The sequence below is a fragment of the Carassius carassius genome, chromosome 1 (genome assembly GCF_963082965.1).
Source record: "Carassius carassius chromosome 1, fCarCar2.1, whole genome shotgun sequence".
NCBI classification, from domain to species: domain Eukaryota; kingdom Metazoa; phylum Chordata; class Actinopteri; order Cypriniformes; family Cyprinidae; genus Carassius; species Carassius carassius.
This window is the reverse complement of record NC_081755.1, coordinates 11,497,084-11,516,824: the sequence shown is the minus strand read 5'-3', so window position 1 is coordinate 11,516,824 and position 19,741 is coordinate 11,497,084. Positions and strand designations below refer to the sequence as shown.

At 35.9% G+C, this 19,741-nt stretch overlaps 1 protein-coding gene across 1 annotated transcript in view; it reads left to right on the top strand.

Moving 5' to 3' along the window:
• The window catches only part of LOC132150315 (zinc finger protein 271-like), a 96,257-nt gene extending 93,375 nt beyond the window's left edge, over window positions 1-2,882 (top strand). Inside the window, exon 2 of the mRNA XM_059559241.1 lies at window positions 1,126-2,882. Within this exon, the coding sequence (XP_059415224.1) occupies window positions 1,320-2,459 (1,140 nt within the window). The 5' untranslated portion in view covers window positions 1,126-1,319 and the 3' untranslated portion in view covers window positions 2,460-2,882. The remainder of the gene's footprint in view (window positions 1-1,125) is intronic.
• The last annotated feature ends 16,859 nt before the right edge of the window (window positions 2,883-19,741 follow it).

Genomic DNA, 19,741 nt, shown 5'->3' with positions numbered 1-19,741 from the left:
TTCTCTTCACACATGAATCCAGGTTTTCACTGTACAGGGCAGATGGCAGACAGCGTGTATGACATCATGTGGTTGAGCAGTTTGCTGATGTCAGTGTTGGTGGCGGTGGAGTTATGGTATGGGCAGGCCTATGGTATGGCCAACGAACACAGGAGCATTTGCATATTGAATGCAAAGAGTTACCTTGACGATATTCTGGGGCCCATTGTTGTGTCATTCATCCACGACCATAACCCTCATGTTGCAGCATGTTAATGCACTGTCCCATGTTGCAAGGATCTGAACTCAATTCCTTGAAGCTGAAAACATACTGGCCAGCAAACTGAATAGAGATGTCCCCTATTGAGCATGTTTGGGATGCTCTGAATTGGATGGATCTTTTGGATGGAACTTGTTCAAGTTCCTGACAATATCCAGTAACTTCGCACAGCCATTGAAGAGGAGTGGACCAACATTACACAGGCCACAATTAACATGCTGTCTAATCGGCATCTTGCTATGCCACACCTGTGAGGTGGATGTATTATCTCAGCAAAGGTGAAGGGCTCACTAACACCAATTAAGACAGATTTGTGAACAATGTTTAAGTGAAATAGGCCTTTTGTGTACACAGGAAAAGACTTGGATCATTGTGTTCAGCTCATGAAAAAACGGGGGCGAAAACTAGTGTTGCGTTTATAATTTTGTTCTATCTATATATATGTATATATATATATATATATATATATATATATATATATATATATATATATATATATATGTATATATGTGTGTGTGTGTGTGTGTGTGTATGTGTGTGTGTGTGTATCAAATATATAAATGTATACATTTTACTAGGGCTGTGATGGTGGTAAAGTGGTAAAAATCTGCCACCATCACAGCCCTAGTAAACATATATTTCTTGTTTTATACAGCTTAAAGACCCTGGGGTCAAACTGACCGAAAAGAACAATGATGCTTAAAAATGTTTAACGGGTCTCTATTAAATGAGTAAAATACATTACAGTAACATTACAGTAGACAAGACAGTAAATCTAAAGCAAGAAAAGTAAATTGTGTATTTGCAGATGTTCTCTCAGCTTTTAACAATATACCAAAAATAAATAATTTTTACTTTTATTTCAGAGTTCATTGAAGAAAAAGAGGAAAATGAAAAATCGAGTGAAGTTGAGGAGAAAAATCATGTCAAAACTGGCGGAAAACCTTTGATTTGCTCTCAAACCAAACAGACAGATTTAAAGAAAAAAAGTGTTAAGATATCTTTTACCTGCACTCAGTGTGAAAAGAGTTTCACACATAAATCAAATCTTAAGTGTCACATGAGAGTTCACACTGGAGAGAAACCTTACAAGTGTTCACACTGTGACAAGAGATTCAGTCAAACAGGAGATCTGAAAAACCATGAGAGGATTCACACTGGAGAGAAACCTTTTAAGTGTTTACATTGTGACAAGAGATTCAGTTGGTCAACACATTTGAAAAGACATGAGAGGATTCACACTGGAGAGAAACCTCATAAGTGTTCACACTGTGTCAGGAAATTCAGTCTATCAGCAAGTCTGAAAAAACATGAGATGATTCACACTGGAGAGACACCTTACAAGTGTTCACACTGTGACAGGAGATTCAGTCGTTCAATAAGTCTGAAAACACATGAGGTGATCCACACTGGAGAGAAACCTTACAAGTGTTCACACTGTGACAGGAAATTCAGTCTTTCAGCAAGTCTAAAAAAACATGAATGGATTCACACTGGAGAGAAACCTTACAAGTGTTCACACTGTGACAAGAAATTCCGTCGTTCAGTAGATCTGAAAACACATGAGAGGATCCACACTGGAGAGAAACCTTATAAGTGTTCACACTGTGTCAGGAAATTCAGTCTATCAGCAAGTCTGAAAAAACATGAGTGGATTCACACTGGAGAGAAACCTTACAAGTGTTCACACTGTGTCAGGAAATTCAGTCTTTCAGCAAGTCTGAAAAAACATGAGAGGATTCACAATGGAGAGAAACCTTACAAGTGTTCACACTGTGACAGGAGATTCAGTCGTTCAATAAGTCTGAAAACACATGAGGTGATTCACACTGGAGAGAAACCTTACAAGTGTTCACACTGTGACAAGAGATTCAGTCAGACAAGAGATCTGAAAACCCATGAGAGGATCCATACTGGAGAGAAACCTTACAAGTGTTCACACTGTGACAAGAGATTCAGTGGTTCATCAAATCTGAAAACACATGAGAGGATCCACACTGGAGAGAAACCTTATAAGTGTTCACACTGTGACAAGAGATTCAGTGATTCATCAAGTCTGAAAAGACATGAGAGGATTCACACTGGAGAGAAAGCACATCACTGCAGTGCACATGGGAAGTGTTCCATTAAGTCATCTGTTATACACAGTCATGCAAAATCCAACCACAGTAAGGCCCCATACACGCGGAGACGCATTTAGCTGTATATGTAAATATTTTGTATGGTATATGCGTTTCGTCCAGACTGATCCAGCGTTCGGGGAAATGAAAACCCTATAAAAAAAAAAAAAAAAAACAGGTCCCAGAGTGGATAAATCTGAAAATGACACCTTTGGGTTTTTTGTGTACTGCCAATCCATATATTTTGTAAAACAATGATGTCATCACTGCACGTCTCGACCATAGTCAGACACCGCTACGTCATTTAACACCAACAACAATGGAGGACTACATGTTTGTGTTCATGCTACAGAAACTACTGAGCCAATAAGCTTGACTAAACTTACTAGTAGAGCTGCACGATATTGGAAAACAACTCACATCGTGATAATTTTTCTCAGCGATGTATATTGCGATATGGAAAAAAAAAAAATCACCAGATGACTTGAACAGCTCTATTTGGATTTTTTTTTTTTTTTTATAAAAATCAATCATTGGGGTGATTTTGTAGGTGAATAAATCAGCTAAGAAAATAAGCAAATTACAAACATAGACGAATATAATAGATAAATGATACAAATGAAATAAAAAAAGTGCTTTATATTCTTCAGGTAAGTCCAACTGTTACTGTCTGTTACAGTTAAGTCTGCTGCGTTACATTGCTGACAGAATGCAGTATTTATAATCTAGAGATTGTAAAGAGGATGTTGCACATGCACTGTCAAGTCAAGTGCCAGTGGATTACAGACTTGCTCCCGCGAGACCCGATGCAACAGAGAGCGGCGCGGGACAAGACTCGTGTGTGTGTGCAGGATAGTGGAAAACAAAATGATTCATGGTACTCCGCAAAGTAGAAATATCATAACATAAAAAATCTAAAACAAGTAAATTGTTATTCATCTATTGCATAAGAGCACAATTAACTCGTATAAAATATAAACAATTAACCCTCTGGGGTTCTTCGGTCATTTATGACCCAACATTTTTTTTTTTTTTAATTAAAAAAATCGTAGCTTCATCGGAATGGTCCGAAACTTGGTGACTTCATTGGTACTTGGTATATGAACACCCAAAAAAATTGGGGACAGGATTTGAAAAGTCTAAGTGGTCGTAAAAAAAATAGTCACACTCAGGGTCTTTGGGTCAAAAATCACCCGCTATAGGAAATGAATGGGAAATTGGCAAAAATATGAAAATACTGAGTTTTTTTGTGTGTACAATTTACAAATCAGCCACGATGCAGAAAAAAAGCACACAACAGTGAAGGGGTGAAACTCTAAAACATCAAGAGTGCAAAACAGACAAAAAAAATCACACGCACACACTTATACACACAAAAACACACGCACACACAAATGAACGTGTGTCATTGCAAAAGCTAATTTTGGGAAATGTGCGAAATAAAAGCAATTATTCATCAATGTAAGAAATAAAATGCACAGGAATGAAAGCATGAGACTGTAAGCCATCAAGGTTGCAAAATAGACACACACACACACACACATAGGGAAATATGAGACTGGTGAAACTGTAACAGAGAAATGTGAGAATATGTGAAATCAATGAATCAAACTAGAAAAAAAAGTTCGTTGAGACAAACTTTAAGTTGGCTTGAGAAAGCCTGACCAGAAAGTTTGAAAAGTTTGAAAATGTGAAAAGCTTAAAAAGATTTAAAAGTTTAAGAAGTTTAAAAAAAAGACAGTGATTAACATATTGCTAGCATTACAAGCAAGTGACTACCATCATTAGTATGATTAGCAAAATTGCTAGCATGATTAACAAGTGACTAGCATGTACTTAGCATAATTAGCAAGTGACTAGCCATGTCGCTAGCATGATTAGCAAGTTACTAGCATTTCTCTAGCATGTTTCTAACATGATTATCATGTGGCTAACATGTTGCTAGCATGATTAGCATGTGACTAGCATGTTTCTAGCATGATTAGCATGTTGCTAGCATGTCGCTAGCATAATTAGCAAGTGACTAGCCATGTCGCTAGGATGATTACCAAGTTACTAGCATGTCGCTGGCATGTTAGCATGATTAGCATGTTTCTACCATGACTAGCATGCGACTAGCAAGTTGTTAGCATGTTTCTAGCATGTTTTGCTAGCATGATTTTAGCATGATTAGCATGTTTCTAGCATGACTAGCATGCAACTAGCTTGTTTCTAGCATGATTTTAGCATGATTAGCATGTTGCTAGCTTGTTTCTAGCATGACTAGCATGCGACTAGCAAGTTGCTAGCATTATTAGCATGTTGCTAGCATGATGCTAGAATTTATTTTTACCATGTTGCTAGCATGGTTTACCACGATTTACCATAGTTTACCATGATTTACTATAGTATACCACGATTTACCATGTTCAAGTATGCTTTACTGATTGTAGCATAGATAGATTGATAGAAAAGGTTTGATGATAGATAGTTAGATGGATAGATAGATAGAAAAGGTTTGAAGATAGATAGATAGATAGATAGATAGATAGATAGATAGATAGATAGATGAGGTTTGAAGATAGATAGATAGATAGATAGATAGATAGATAGATAGATAGATAGATAGATAGATAGATAGATAAGGTTTGAAGATAGATAGATAGATAGATAGATAGATAGATAGAAAAGGTTTGAAGATAGATAGATAGATAGATAGATAGATAGATAGATAGATAGATAGATAGATAGATAGATAGATAGATAGATAGATAGATAGAAAGATAGATAGATAGAAAAGGTTTGAAGATAGATAGATAGATAGATAGATAGATAGATAAATAGATAGATAGATAGATAGATTAGATGAGTTTGAATGAGTTTAAATTGATTAGCATCAAAGCTTGATTGAGTCTAATGGGATTTGGAGCTTGGGTCGTCTGAACATCCTGTCAATGAAAGTCTATGGGCATTTTTATGATTTTTAATATTCATTTTTAAGAAAACCGTAACTAAAACCAGTCTGAAAAGATATAGCACACCAAGTCAGAACAGTATGAAGGAGTTTGGAGTATGTAGCTTGAACGGTCTAGGAGGAGTTAGTGTCCAAATATTTTGCGGCCAGAAAAATAAGAAGAAGAAGAAAAAGAAGAAGAATAATAATAAGTTTAAATAGGATTTCAGTAAGTTGGCTTTCTCAAGCCAACTTAATAAAGGGGAGACATTGGATCCAAAATGCAAAAGTCACACACCATGTCTCTCTCTTGAACACACACAAGCATGCGCGCGCACACGCACACATTCCAATTTGTAAGGGACACTCTATTGTGATGTGTGACAACTGTGATCGGTAATTAGTTTGTAAATAATATGTAAATACAGTTAGAATGATTTTTATTTCTATAATTTACTGTTTGATAATTTTTAGTTTATATTTACTATAATTAATTTAGTTTGATAACTGTTAGTTTAGTTTTGTTCATAATTGCCGTTGCCAATTTTGAATGAGTTACTGTTCATTCAATGTAAATAATATGCACATAATAATATGTAAATATTTAGTTATGATGATATTTAAAACACTTTATTTTTCATTTACATGTACTGTTTGATAATTATTATACGTTTGCTGTTATTTTTGTTTTTTGTTCATAAAAATCACAAAATGCTTTCCATTTGTTCTCTTTCTAATGCAATGTTCAGGTTTGACTGTATTATAAAGTAAAACTGGCACTTGAAATTACCATTTAAACCAACCAAACAAAAAAAAAACTTGACAAAAATAGTCTTTGAGAATCTGTGATTATATATTAAAATCCACAACATGAAATAAATAGGCAAATATGTTCAAAAATCACTAGAATTCACAAGCCTTTCTACAGAGAGCTGTAAATTCTCTATAGTGGTAAAAATGTGCTATTGCATGATAAAAATGCTTAATGTGTCCACCAGATGGCACCAATCTAATTTCGAAAAAAATTTCTATAGGCCTTGGCTGTACTTTAAAATAAAATACAGCATTAATAAAAAAAATAAAAAAAAAATTACATATATAAATTTTCTATTATATTCAATGGGAAAAAATGGATCATAATTATTACATAAATATTCATTATTATCATAAAATTCTCTCAAAACACCAAAAAAAAAGAAAGAAGAAATATTATTAAACAAAAATACATTTGATTTTACTGAAAAAAAAGTATACCTGAATCCCACCCTCCGGGTCATTTTTGACCCGTAGGTCCTGAGTGTGACTCATAAATGAAGAACCCCAGAGGGTTAACAGGTGCAACTGAATGCAGAGCTTCTATTTAGGCTTATAACAGGGATTGGTTTGTTGCATGATGAGACTGATGTGAGATACTGATCCAAAAGCACACCTTTTGTTAATGAAAGTTTAATTTCTTCCTTTAATATAGGCTAAGTTTGTCATTGTTGCTGTTTTCATTTAAAATAAATAAAACATTGAACCACAAATTAAGCATTTGTTTTAAAAGGGGGTAAATACCTTATTTCTTTTGGTTTGAATATCCATCTTATTCGTTATTATTAATAAAAGTAAGCTCTTTAAATGCCTGAATCGGAAATTGTACCATTGTACTATTTTATTGCTTATGTGTTTTAATTACTAGTCTAATAATGAACCACAAACTACTATAGTTTTAAAGAAAGGGGAAATCCAAAGTCTTTTAAATAAAACATTTTCCTTATTCATATTGTTAATAAAAGTTCACCGTTTAATATAAGAGAATTTGTCATCCCATTGTTTTAGCCTGTTTCGTTATTAATAATAATAGGCTAATAATGAGCCACAAACTAAGCATTCGTTTGAAGTAAGGGGAAAATGTAGATTCATTATGCATATTTTTATTGTATGATGACAGAGATTTGTGAGATTCGGATGAACTGAGATGTATTTTAGAGATTATGAATGCAGCGCTCTTTGCTGGCATTCCACCAAACCATATAAACTATGCACACAGCAGCCGCTGGCTTTAGTTAAGAATAACTGTTCTGTGAATGCTGATGCTGTAATAAAAAACATTTATTAGGAGCATGTGCTGGGATTTCATCAAATTCTTTTTTTTGTAATTTTTTATTTGTCATTTTTCAAGGAGAAATACAGAAAGCAAGCCTTCAATATATTCCTAAATCAAAGACACTTGAAAGTTTATGCAATTACATGTATATCAAAACAGTATTAATAATAATGAAAAATAAACATATACATATACTGTACATCCATACTCATATACACATAAAAACAATTATCAATACAGAGTATATTCTCTCAGGCCTGGAAAGAAGTTTTTACAAGTGTCACCAATGCTTTGTTTCCTCCTCTTAACAGTAACTATATACAATAAAACATGGGGAGCTATTACTTACAGAAGATTCCAAAAATCGCCATATTCCAATAGTTAAAAATAAAAAAAATTTAACCTTTCAAAAGAGGTCTGGGCGTACTGGTTTAATGTAATCAATACATTTACTCCATATTTGGAGGAAGTCTTTCCTTAATGCTCTTAAGGAGAAAGATAATTTTTCCATCACATGTATATTATGTGTTATATCAATCCAATCCTTCACCGTGGGTGACTCTGGTTTTAACCATTTTCTGGTAATTACTTTTTTACTAGGTGCTAAGAGAATTAACAATAACTTCTTATCATTTCTGTTCCACCTCTCTGAGGGGATATTACCCAAGTATAAAAATTCACAGGTAAAGTCAATCTCTACCCCAAAGACAGCCATCAGAGCTCCTTTAATCTCATGCCAGTATTGATTCAATTTCTGACACCCCCAAAAAATGTGATAATGGTTCGCTTCCATTTCCCCACATGATCTCCAGCAGCTAGTACCCTTCCCTTGATGTTTTTTCTGTGATGGTGTAGTAAAAAACCTGATGTGGCTGAACTTGTGGATTGCCACTGTGCTCTACAAATTCTGCCCCAGTCTTCATTTGAAATATTTAAGTCTCCTTCCCTTATCCACTTGTCCCTTATATACAGAGTATTTTCGGGTAAATTTTGGAAAAAACCCTTATACAACTTTGAAATGATCTTATTACATGGCTGAGCCTTGGATACTGCTAGGAAAACCTTTATTATTCCTGACTCAGCCCTTGACAGTACTCCTGGTTTAATTTTACTTTCTAAATAATCCCTCACTTGAAGATATCTATAAAAGTCACTTTGGTTAAGCCAAAATTTTTCCTTTAGTGAATCAAAGCTTTGGATTTTACCCTTGTTGAAAAGAGTGTAATAATTTGAGATTCCTAATTTAGCCCAAATACGAAATCAATTATTTATTCTGTTTGGGAAGAAATCAGTATCAAAGGCACACCATCTTAGTATTCTTGATGCTTCATTCAAACCCCCTATTTTCATTGTCCGGTGCCGGGGAAGTCGTGGCCTAATGGTTAGAGAGTCAGACTCCCAATCGAAAGGTTGTGAGTTCGAGTCCCGGGCCGGCATGTACAGTTCTCTCCACCTTCAATACCATGACTTAGGTGCCCTTGAGCAAGGCATCGAACCCCCAACTGCTCCCCGGGCGCCGCAGCATAAATGGCTGCCCACTGCTCCGGGTGTGTGCTCACAGTGTGTGTTCACTGCTCTGTGTGTGTGTGCACTTCGGATGGGTTAAATGCAGAGCACAAATTCTGAGTATGGGTCACCATACTTGGCTGAATGTCACTTCACTTCAAATTTTAAATGATACATTGAGCAATGGGTTTGTTTCCTTATTAATTCTAGTTCTTAGCTTGTTGTCTGCAATGAGGGCAGATAACAGGGACTCTTCCATCATCCCTCGCTCTATTTCAATCCATTTAGCTAAATATACCGAACTACTCCAACAAACTAATGGCCTTAATTGGGCCGCATAATAATAGTATTGTAGGCATGAAAGATTTAACCCACCGTTTTCTTTGCTTAACTGTAGCGTTTTAAATCTTATTCTGGGTTTTTTACCCTGCCATAAAAACCTAGATATTAATTTATTCCATTCCAGAAATTGTTGGTTCGGAATTTCCACTGGAAGTGACTGATAGAGATACAATAATTTTGGTAGAATAATCATTCGCACTGAATCAACTGTAGAACATAGGCTGAATATGGGGATAAGATTCCAACGTATTAGATCAGATTTTATTTTCTTAATCAAATGACCATAGTTTAAATCAAATAAATCTGAATAGTCTCCCGATATGTTAACTCCTAAGTAATTAATTGATTTAGTATCCTATTTTAAATTATATTTCTCTTTAATTTGTCTAGGTGGATCATAATTTAGTGTTAGTACCTGGGTTTTGGAAACATTGAGTTTATAACCCGATATACTCAATTTCTACCCCTTTAATTGAATAGTTCTGCCTAATCCATGGGCTCAATGGTTCAATAAATAGGGCAAATAAAAGTGGAGAGATGGGGCATCCCTGTCTTGTGCCTAGCTCTAATTGAAATGGATCAGATAAATCCCCATTAATTTTAATCCTTGCACAAGGTTTATCATACAATGTCTTAATTATTTCAGAAAAGTTATTGTGAAATCTAAATTTTGTTAATACTTTATATAAAAAGTTCCATCTTACAGAGTCGAAGGCTTTCTCCGCATCTAAACTCACTAGAGCAGCTTCCACTTTGTGATTTGAAACGTGACTGAGAACATGACAGGATTTGCCTGTCTTTAGTCTAGTCACGGCTACTTTTAGTTCTTCCATAGTAATTTCTGCTAACAAAAATATATTTGTATTTGCTCCAATTTACAATATATTTCCCGTTTGAGTATTCTTTATTTTATTGATTGTTCTTTCTGCTTGTTGCTTTCTTAGTCTGTAAGATAACAATTTTAATGACTTCCCCCCAGTTTCATAGTATCTTTGCTTTAAGAATATAAGTTTATTCTGTAATTCTTTAGAATATATATCATCTATTTCTTTAACTATTTTCTTAATATCTTGCTTCACCTTATGATTCATTGTAGCCCTATGTTCAATCTGCAATCTTTTCAATTTAATTTCAAGTTCCTGCATTTTCTGCCTTCTAAGTTTCTTTAAATGAGATGCGATGGCTATTATCTTGCCCCATATTACCGCCTTTAGTGCATCCCAACGCATTGATGGTGACACCTCCCCATTATCGTTTATTTCCAAATATGATCTAATCTTGTTTTCTAAATTTAATTTGGTTTGGGAGTTGTTTAAAAGATCAGAATTCATTCTCCAGACTGTGGATCTAGGTTTCCTTTCTAAACACATCGACATGTAAATGGGACTATGATCAGAAATATCCATGGTACCTAATTCGCAGTGGTGGACCAAATGAAGATCCTTTTTAAAAGGAAAGAAGTAATCTATTCTAGAATATGTCATATGAGGATGAGAATAATGAGAATAGTCACGAGTTTTTGGATTCAGTTCTCTCCACACATCTATTATACCTATCTCTTTTAACATGCCATTCACCTTTTTAATCAGTGGTTTTAATTCCATAGTATTTCTAGAGCAATCCAGACCCGGGTTTAGGCGAAAGTTAAAGTCACCTCCACATATTAAAATTCCTTGGACTTTAGTAACTATTAAATCAAACACTTCACGATAGAAATTCCACTCTGAACTTGGAGGGGCATAGACATTCAAAAAACTTACTAACCTTCCCTCTATTTTACCTGTTATCAGTACAAATCTTCCTTCCTTATCTCTCATTTCTGAAATATGTTCATAGTTCAGTTTTTTAGATATGAGTATGGCCACTCCTCTTTTTCGTACTGATTTATAGGATGCAAAATATACCTCTTTAAAGCCCATTTTGATTAACTTAAGATGTTCAACATCATTTAAATGAGTTTCCTGTAAAAACACTACCTCCGCTCTTGCCTTCTTTAGTTTGGAGAAGATCTTTCCTCTCTTAAATGGATTGAGTACGCCGTTGACATTAAATGAAAAATTTTCATGGAATAGTAGTGGCAAAAGTGTCTTAACAAACAGCATCCTCTTTGATAGAACTAACGTAGACTGAAACAAATTAACAAAACCAAAGTTTAAATTCTTAATTAACCATAGATAAGATACAAAGTGAACTTCCATAATTGAAGTCGTTACCTCGACTTCTGACGAGCCATCACTAGTAGGCTGCAAGGGAAAGCCCCTCTTCATAGACTTGTAGAAGGGGCCCTTGTAGATAGCAGATTTGATTAAAGTCATTTGAGCTATACTGCATGTCCCGATTATTCAAAACTGCGCTGAATTAACTAGGTTGTAAAAAAATTAATAAATAAATAAAAATAAAAGATTCTCAAATTGACGGCTCCCCGTCTCTCTTTCCTCTTGATAAGCTACAAAGAAGCCGGGAATCCTGACCGGGCAGAGATTATCGAGATTAGGAACTCACGTCTTTTCTTCGGAAAGTCTGCAACTTCTCCCTGAATGTTGGGCCTCTCCTCTGTTGAAGATCGCGGATACCCTTGCTTCGGCCGCCTCTCTGCCAAGTCATCCGTTGGGTCTGTTCCATCAGGGTGACTAATAGGCTGCACTGGAAGTCCTTGCTTTGCCATATCTTGCGTTGCTTCCTCTACTGTGTTATATGTCTTCATTCCATCCTCATACATCACCATCAAACGAGCGGGAAACAGAGTTCTAAATTTCACTCCACTGTCCTTCAGGACTTTGTGTATCTCTGCGTACTCTCTTCGCATCTGGAGTACTTGAGGAGCGTAATCGTTGTCAAGGTTAATCTGCTTTCCCTGCCAGGAAAATCCTCTCATTTGCCATGCCTGACGAATGATCTGTTCTTTCGTTGTAAAACTTAGGAATTTAACCAAAATTGATCGCGGTTGTGCGTCTGCTGACGGCTGCTTTCCGAGCGATCTATGGGCTCGTTCAATCTGAAGCGGTGCGTCCTCCAGTAAATTTAAGTTTTCTCTCAGGAGTTTTTCCAGAAACACAGCCATTGTCGGAGAATCCTTTTCGGCACCTTCCAGCACGCCATATATTCTAACGTTATTACGTCTTGAACGACCCTCTATGTCCACGAGTTTCTCTTCCATTTTGCTGTGCATCTTCAGCATGGCAGTGAGTACCTCTACCTCTTCCGAAGTAATTTAATCAAATTCGTGGAGAAAAAAGTAATGTACAGTAGGTACCGTTGTGCATTCCGCTGCCACAGGACTGCAGCGTAAACTGCAAGTCAGAGATGAAATGACGAAGTGAAACAACAATAACATTATAATATAACATTGTAACATCCTGAAACCATAATTTCTTTTTTTTACAGTGAGTTAATTTCAAAACATGGGATAGTCTTAGGCTACAGTCTACAGTGTGTGTGTGTGTGTGTGTGTATATATATATATATATATATATATATATATATATATATATATATACACACACACACAAGAATTAAAAGCTAAATGTTTTCATTTTGGTTTAAAAAAAATAAAAAATCTTCAGGTTCCATATGCGGAGCGAAATGAGAACGGTCCAGCATTTAGAAGTAATTCTTATTAACTCGTAATTTTTCAAACCTTCAACACTGCATTTTTGAATTATGCCTTATGTGTGACCAAAAATGTAGTATTTTCTGTTTCAGCTGTTTCTGCTGGTGCCTCGTGCACATATTCATCGGAAACAGCAGACATTCACTGAGCCATCTGGCGCGAGTAGCGGTCCACTTTGGTATATTTTTGTTCATTATGATTTTTTTTCCGTCGATACTGAAACACGTGTGAACTACAAAGCCTATTTTACCTACTGAATAATAGTTAAGATTGACATGGGCAACATCACGAATATGGAAACAATTGGATTTCTCCAGAATGAGAGCCCAACCTTACCTTATGTTTCCTTTTATTATTATTTATATATAACTAAGCATCATATAATGCACTTATTTATCCATTAGAATTATCCATTTTTAATTATTTAATTATTGTTCTGTTCTGATAAATTTATTAAATGTAAAGGATTTGTTATAAAGTGAGGGGAACTAAAAATATCCTGTTGGCACATTATGTAATAAAGTGCAACTTTTTTTTTCCCTCTCACCAAAAACAAAAAAAACCCTGCAGCAAAAGAAAATAGGCGATTAATCAGTTAAAATGTGTTACTGTGGGTTAAAAAAATATATTTTATACCAGGGTTCCCGCGGGTCCTTAAAAAGTCTTAGAATGACTGCATTTAGGAAGTGGTTGGTGCCGGCTGAAAATAACAATGAGGCAATGTGTAAATTCTGCAAAAAGACCTTTTCGTTAGGGACCATGGGGCTCAAAGCCATCGAGTCGCATAGCGAGTCCAAGTTAATCACTGCATTGTTTGCAGCTCGACCTAACGATGTTAGTAGTTCAGACGCCACCTCAAAGTCGGCTATAACAAGTTTCATTTCACCGCCCGATTCCCAAAAGGCAGAGGTACTGTGGGTTCTCCATACTGTGAAGAGGCACAATTCATTTAAATCTAACGAGGACATATGTAACATCTTTGCTGCCATGTTCCCCTATTCTCAGCTTGCAAAGTCATTCACCTGTGGTGAAAATAAAACCATATGTTGCCAAATATGGCATCGCTTCGTTCATCAAGAAGGATCGTGTAGCATTAGTGAGAAGCCATGTCGTCATGTTTGACGAAGGTTTGAAAAAAAACGACAAAGAACAAACAAATGGACCTTCATTTACGATTCTGGACTACTGATGAAGAGACTGGCACACACTAGGGGAGACCAGGGACAGTTGTAACAGGGGATGGTTGTAACACCTTGAATTCCTCCAATCAGAAACAACCTAGAGTGATGACACTCACTGTGCACATGCTCAGTTAGTTTCCCTCCATTTTTGCCATAAAGGGAGCCACATTTGAATCTTCCTGACGGAGTTATCTACAAAAGATTGTTTCTGAGGTAAAAAAAAATACTTTTCCTTCTGATGCACTTTTTTGGATGCTGTTATAGGATCAAATGTCTATGAATTCCGTCCCTGACATGCGTTACAACCGTCCCTGTACACTGGGACGGTTGTAACAGTGGAGAGACTGTATTAAAATCAATTTTGCAACCTGTACATATTTCATAAACCCACTTAAATACATTGTTTCAGCAGCTGACAGATTGAAGTTTATAATATAACAAATTGGTTATTCCAGTAAAAATGGTTTTGATGTATTCCTAAAAATTGCAAAAAGTGTTACAACTGTCCCTGGTCTCCCCTACATCATCTCCCGCTACTATGGGTCAGTGTTCATGAGTCACTCCAGAGCCGAGGACATGTTGGGTCAGTTCAATGTAAGTAACGTTATGATTGTGTTTGAAATTGTATACTATTATTCATACTAAGTGTGGTGTAAAATTGAGTAAAGCTCATATGCTAGCGGTGTAAACACCAACACTCCCCTGGTGCTCAGTGCTCCCACTCCGGGCAGAGGACTGGTTATGTGATCCAGTCAGGTCACGGGTCTATGGTCACTTTGACAATCTAACAGGTAACAACATATAGCTCAGAGTTTAAGGGGTACAACTGTTAATATATGTGGTTTATAGTTTAAATATGCCGAATTGTTTTATGGGCTGTTGGGCAAATGTAGCTGCTGATGTAGGCTGTCACTTACTGCCATAGCAACAGTAAACATTCACTTAAGGGTTAATGAGCTGTAAATAGAGATGCAGAAACAAGCTATGTTTGTAAATACACATTAGATATGTTGTATTTTACCACACAATACATGATTTTAGCAGTTAGTAAACCTATAGAAAGTAATTTAATTAGCAAAATTTACCATTACATGTATTGGCCACGCACATAAAATGACCACTGTGACCATATACTGACTTGAAAAGAGCACATATTAACCAGTACTACGGTTACAAACAAAACTGAACATATACTCATATAACGTTACCAATTATATAAAGATTAATGTTAATTATGTTTATAATTACGTTTGTGTATGTTTGCATTTTATTGTTGTGGATTACTTGGCACACTGAATTGATCTTTTTCTTTCTTTCTTTTTTGTTTTTTTTTACAAATATGCAGGAAGGTACAAAGGAGCTGAATCTTAACAACATTCTCTCACTAGCAATGGATGGGCCCGCTGTAAACTGGAAGTTTGTTGAACTCTTACAAGAGGAACACAGACAGCAGTGTGGTGGAGCCCAACTACAAATAATTGGGAGTTGTGGCCTTCACACGATGCACAACTCTTTCAAGAACTGCTTCGCAGTGTGGACTTTGTTAGTGACAAAGTGTGATACATTTCCTCTGCCATTTTGCGGCCATCGATTGCTGGAAAACCTTCCGAGCCATTGAAATTGAAATTTGGCCATATATTCTCACTTATGTGGATCAGGTCAGAGCCAAGAAGCTCCCCAATCCAAGGTCATTGTCATTTGACACCATCGCAGAAGCCCGGATGGATCACTTCATCTTGGCAAAGTTACACTTCTTCATGATTGTCTCAATAAGTTTTCAGCCATTTCTCATCAAGTACCAGACAGATGCCCCGATGATTCCCTTCCTCTGCAGATATTTGGAGGATCTAATCAGGGTAGGCCAAATGACTACTAAAAGTATATTAGTGGTTTAATCATTCAAGCACCATCATTTACAGAGGATATGAACAATAAAACAAAGTACTGCGTTTTCAGCGTGGTGTTTGTAGAATGTATTGTAAATACTGTAATACTTTTTTTCCAATTTTGATTATAATTATTATGCTTGTGCTATTATTTTCAGAGCCTTCTCAGACGCTTCATAAAGCGAGACGTTCAGGTTGATGTTTCCCCAGTAAAACTGGTCAAGCTTGATGTGACAGACCAAAAGCTTTGGGTCAGTCCAAAGCAAGTGGACATTGGCATGGGAGCCACAGCTGCCCTCAAGGTAATATTCATCTTAGATTACTTTATCATTTTGCTATATGCGCTGCAAAGTCACTTGACTAATGAAGTATTTATGTTGAGAAATTAAGAGATCAGATTAATTGTTTGACATCAAGCAGTTGACCTATTAACTGCATCTGTCAAATGTTGTGTAGTGTAAGTTACACATAGAGAGAGTTTATTTGATGTTTCAGGTGATGTGACTTTTGTGCTTCTGTCAGGGAATGTCAGGCAGTCAGAGTGGTGGAAGTGAGCGTGAGGTGTTACTGTTAATGCGAGACAGCCAGAGTGCCCTGTCCAAAATTTGTCAAAACCTTCTATTGAAGTGCCCCCTGAAGTACCTCTCTGTCCGAAATATGATGTGCCTGGACCCCCAAAATATGCACAAAGAACCAGACATGTGCCTGCAAAAAATTAAGGCCCTCATCATGAAATTTGTGCAGGATAAGAAGCTGACAGGAAGGAGTTACAGCGGGTAACATCTAGAGAAATGTAAACAGTTAGCCTAGTGTTTATCTTTTAACCTTTAGTGTTTTTTATTTTATTGGAAATACAGCCTAGTATGAGTTATAATAAATGTATGTAGGCCTAATATATGTTCTTAGACATAATAATTGAAAATATGAGATGCATTTTCCAGAGTATAGTGAAAATAAATCTCTTGTGACCACAAAGAATAATTTTAACTAAAAAATATAACAGATGTGCTTGTCTTTATCTAAATGCAGGTGATAAGATTGCCCAACAATTTCAGAATTTCCTCTTCAGTGAGACCAGAGGAGAGGAATTCATGGGCTTTAGTGTATTGGATGGAAAATCGCGAGTTGACAGCTTCCTGCATAAGGCCGTGAATGGATATGCAGAACTTTGGAGCATTGTGGAAAAGCTGCTGCTTCTGTCCCATGTACAAGCTACTGTGGAGCGTGGGTTCTCCATAAACAAGGAGGTGGAGATGTGCAATTTGAACGAAGACACTATAGTCTCACAGAGACTAATCTGCGACTATGTGAGGATGTGTGGTGGAGTGGTCAAAGTGCCTCTAACTAAAGAGCTGCTAAATGTGAGTGCATCTGCACGCAACCGGTACAGGATATTCTTGGAATATGAGAGGAAGCAAAAGGAAAAGACAAAACAGATTAACAAGAGAAAAGGGGTTGAAGATGATATTGAAGAGCTACGCAAGAATAGAAGAACAATCTCAACTGTGTGTGAAACTCTAGAAAAAAAATGCAGATGGCCTTGCAGAGGAGGCTGAGAATACAGCAGGGACCAAGATGGCAGAACTTATCACTAAATCTAATTCCATGAGAAAAGATGCAAGGAAAAGAGAAGGAAGTGGTTGGACCTAGGTCATGAAATTATTATTTTCAGTATTCTATTCTATATGGTTCCTTCATACAAGGCATTGTGTTCTTTAGTGTAATCCAACTTATCTATGTTACATTGTCTCTGTTCTACATCACAAAGGAACAAAAAAAAGGAAAAGAAAAAGGTCTCAAAGAAAAGTATTTTTTCTTTTTTTTACTTACCAAGTATACACATTGCACTGTATTGATACCAAATGGAAAACTTTAAGTTTTGATTTCCATTGTAGGAGGCAATAAATTGAGTAGCCTGTTCCAAAGAAATTATTAAATTTTGGGGTCTTAAATTATATTTGAGTTTGTAAAAAGGTCTTAAAAAGCATTAAATTTTAGTTTTAAAATGGTGCAAGAATCCTGTATACTTAGGAACAGAGTATGGGCCTAATCTAGGCTATGTTGTTAACTACTTAAAAGTTTTGTGTAGGTTTTTTTATCCATTTTTTTTCTTCTTTTTTTCCCATTGCATCTGAAAATGACTTTGTGCATCACATTCAGAACCTGCCTCCCCCGATGCTCAGCTGTGGACGATTACAAAATGCTTGATATAAATATTGCTGTCCCATTTTATATATGAATTGTTCATTTAACAAAAGAAAAAAAAATCTAAATATATTGTTAGCTTTATGCTAACATGCAATCAAGGTCATCTGAAATTATATAAGATATATGAGTTCATTTAGGCTATTTAACATGCACTGTGACATTTTTCCATTTCAACTCATAAACTCTTTTAGATTTTAAAGTCAGTTTAATAGTATTTGAATTCAGTTTGAATCTAGTATTAAAAAGGTTTTAATTGCTTAAATTATTTCATGAATTAATATGTTAACAATACTTTTTTTGTCATACCATTTTTTACGAGCTACATTCATTTACCGAAACCAAGCACCCACTTTTTTCTTTTTTTATAATCCATTAATCGCTTGCATATCTCGTACAAGGAGGAAATTATTCTTAATATTTTTTTTGAGCAACGTGCCACTGTCAGGGAGTCAAAAGATAATAACATCATTGGATCATTAGAGTTGCCAATTAACTTCAGAAATGGAAAATAATGGTTAATTGAGATTCTTTAAATTTTTATTTATAATGTTTATTCTTATAGAAAATAAGTGTTTATTCTTTAAGAAGGTACAGAATAAGGAACAATCCAAATATTTACTGAGCCTGGTTTCTCCCAAGGTTTTTTTCTCCATTCTGTCACCGATGGAGTTTCGGTTCCTTGCCGCTGTCGCCTCTGGCTTGCTTAGTTGGGGTCACTTCATCTACAGCGATATCGTTGACTTGATTGCAAATAAATGCACAGACACTATTTAAATGAACAGAGATGACATCAATGTGAAAGGAATGAAATTATTTCCTTACGAAATTAACTCCCCAAGCCAAAACTCAGGAGCTCACAGAAAACAGATACCATTCTGCCATGCAATAAAACAATAAAACTGATCTGGAGAAGAGATCTTCAAGGAGTGTAAACAACACCTATTTACGACCTCCTTCCTCCCTCTCCTCTCCCCTCCTTGCCTCTGACTCTCACTCTTCTCGTCCAAAAGCAAGAATATCCATATGCCATGTTATATCTTGTGAAAATGTTGTTTTTTCCACTTCATGTTTAGTATCATTTTAAAGGTCTCTGTGCGATTGGTAAAATGGTCTCTATTTCACAATAGTCATTTATATTATGAGAAAAATCAAGAACTTTAGTAGAATTGTGTTCTGCTGAGAAGGAGGTGTGTTCCCCTTTGGGGGTCTTTGAGAATGTTTAACTCCAACCAGGTTTGACCCTTATGTGGCCGCAGGAACCTAATGAACCAAAATGACCGTTATGTTTTTACAACTGATTTGAAGATTTCTTTGTTGTCTGGTCTGAGTATTTAAGGGGAGTGACAAAACAGTACGGGGTGATTCTGTAGTCAGATCAGCCCATAGTGTGGAGTATATCTCATATGCTCCATACTATGTATCTTTCTGAAATCAAGTATATTATTATTTACTCAAAAATGTAATTGTGTTGAACACATTGTGCCCATAGAGCACATTGTACAGTTGTTTGTGTTACTACCTGTGCACATTGTCTAGTTAAGTTTATTCTCTAAAACACCTGAGTGCTTTGCTATACATTTTAAAACATGTATTAAATTAGATTAACTG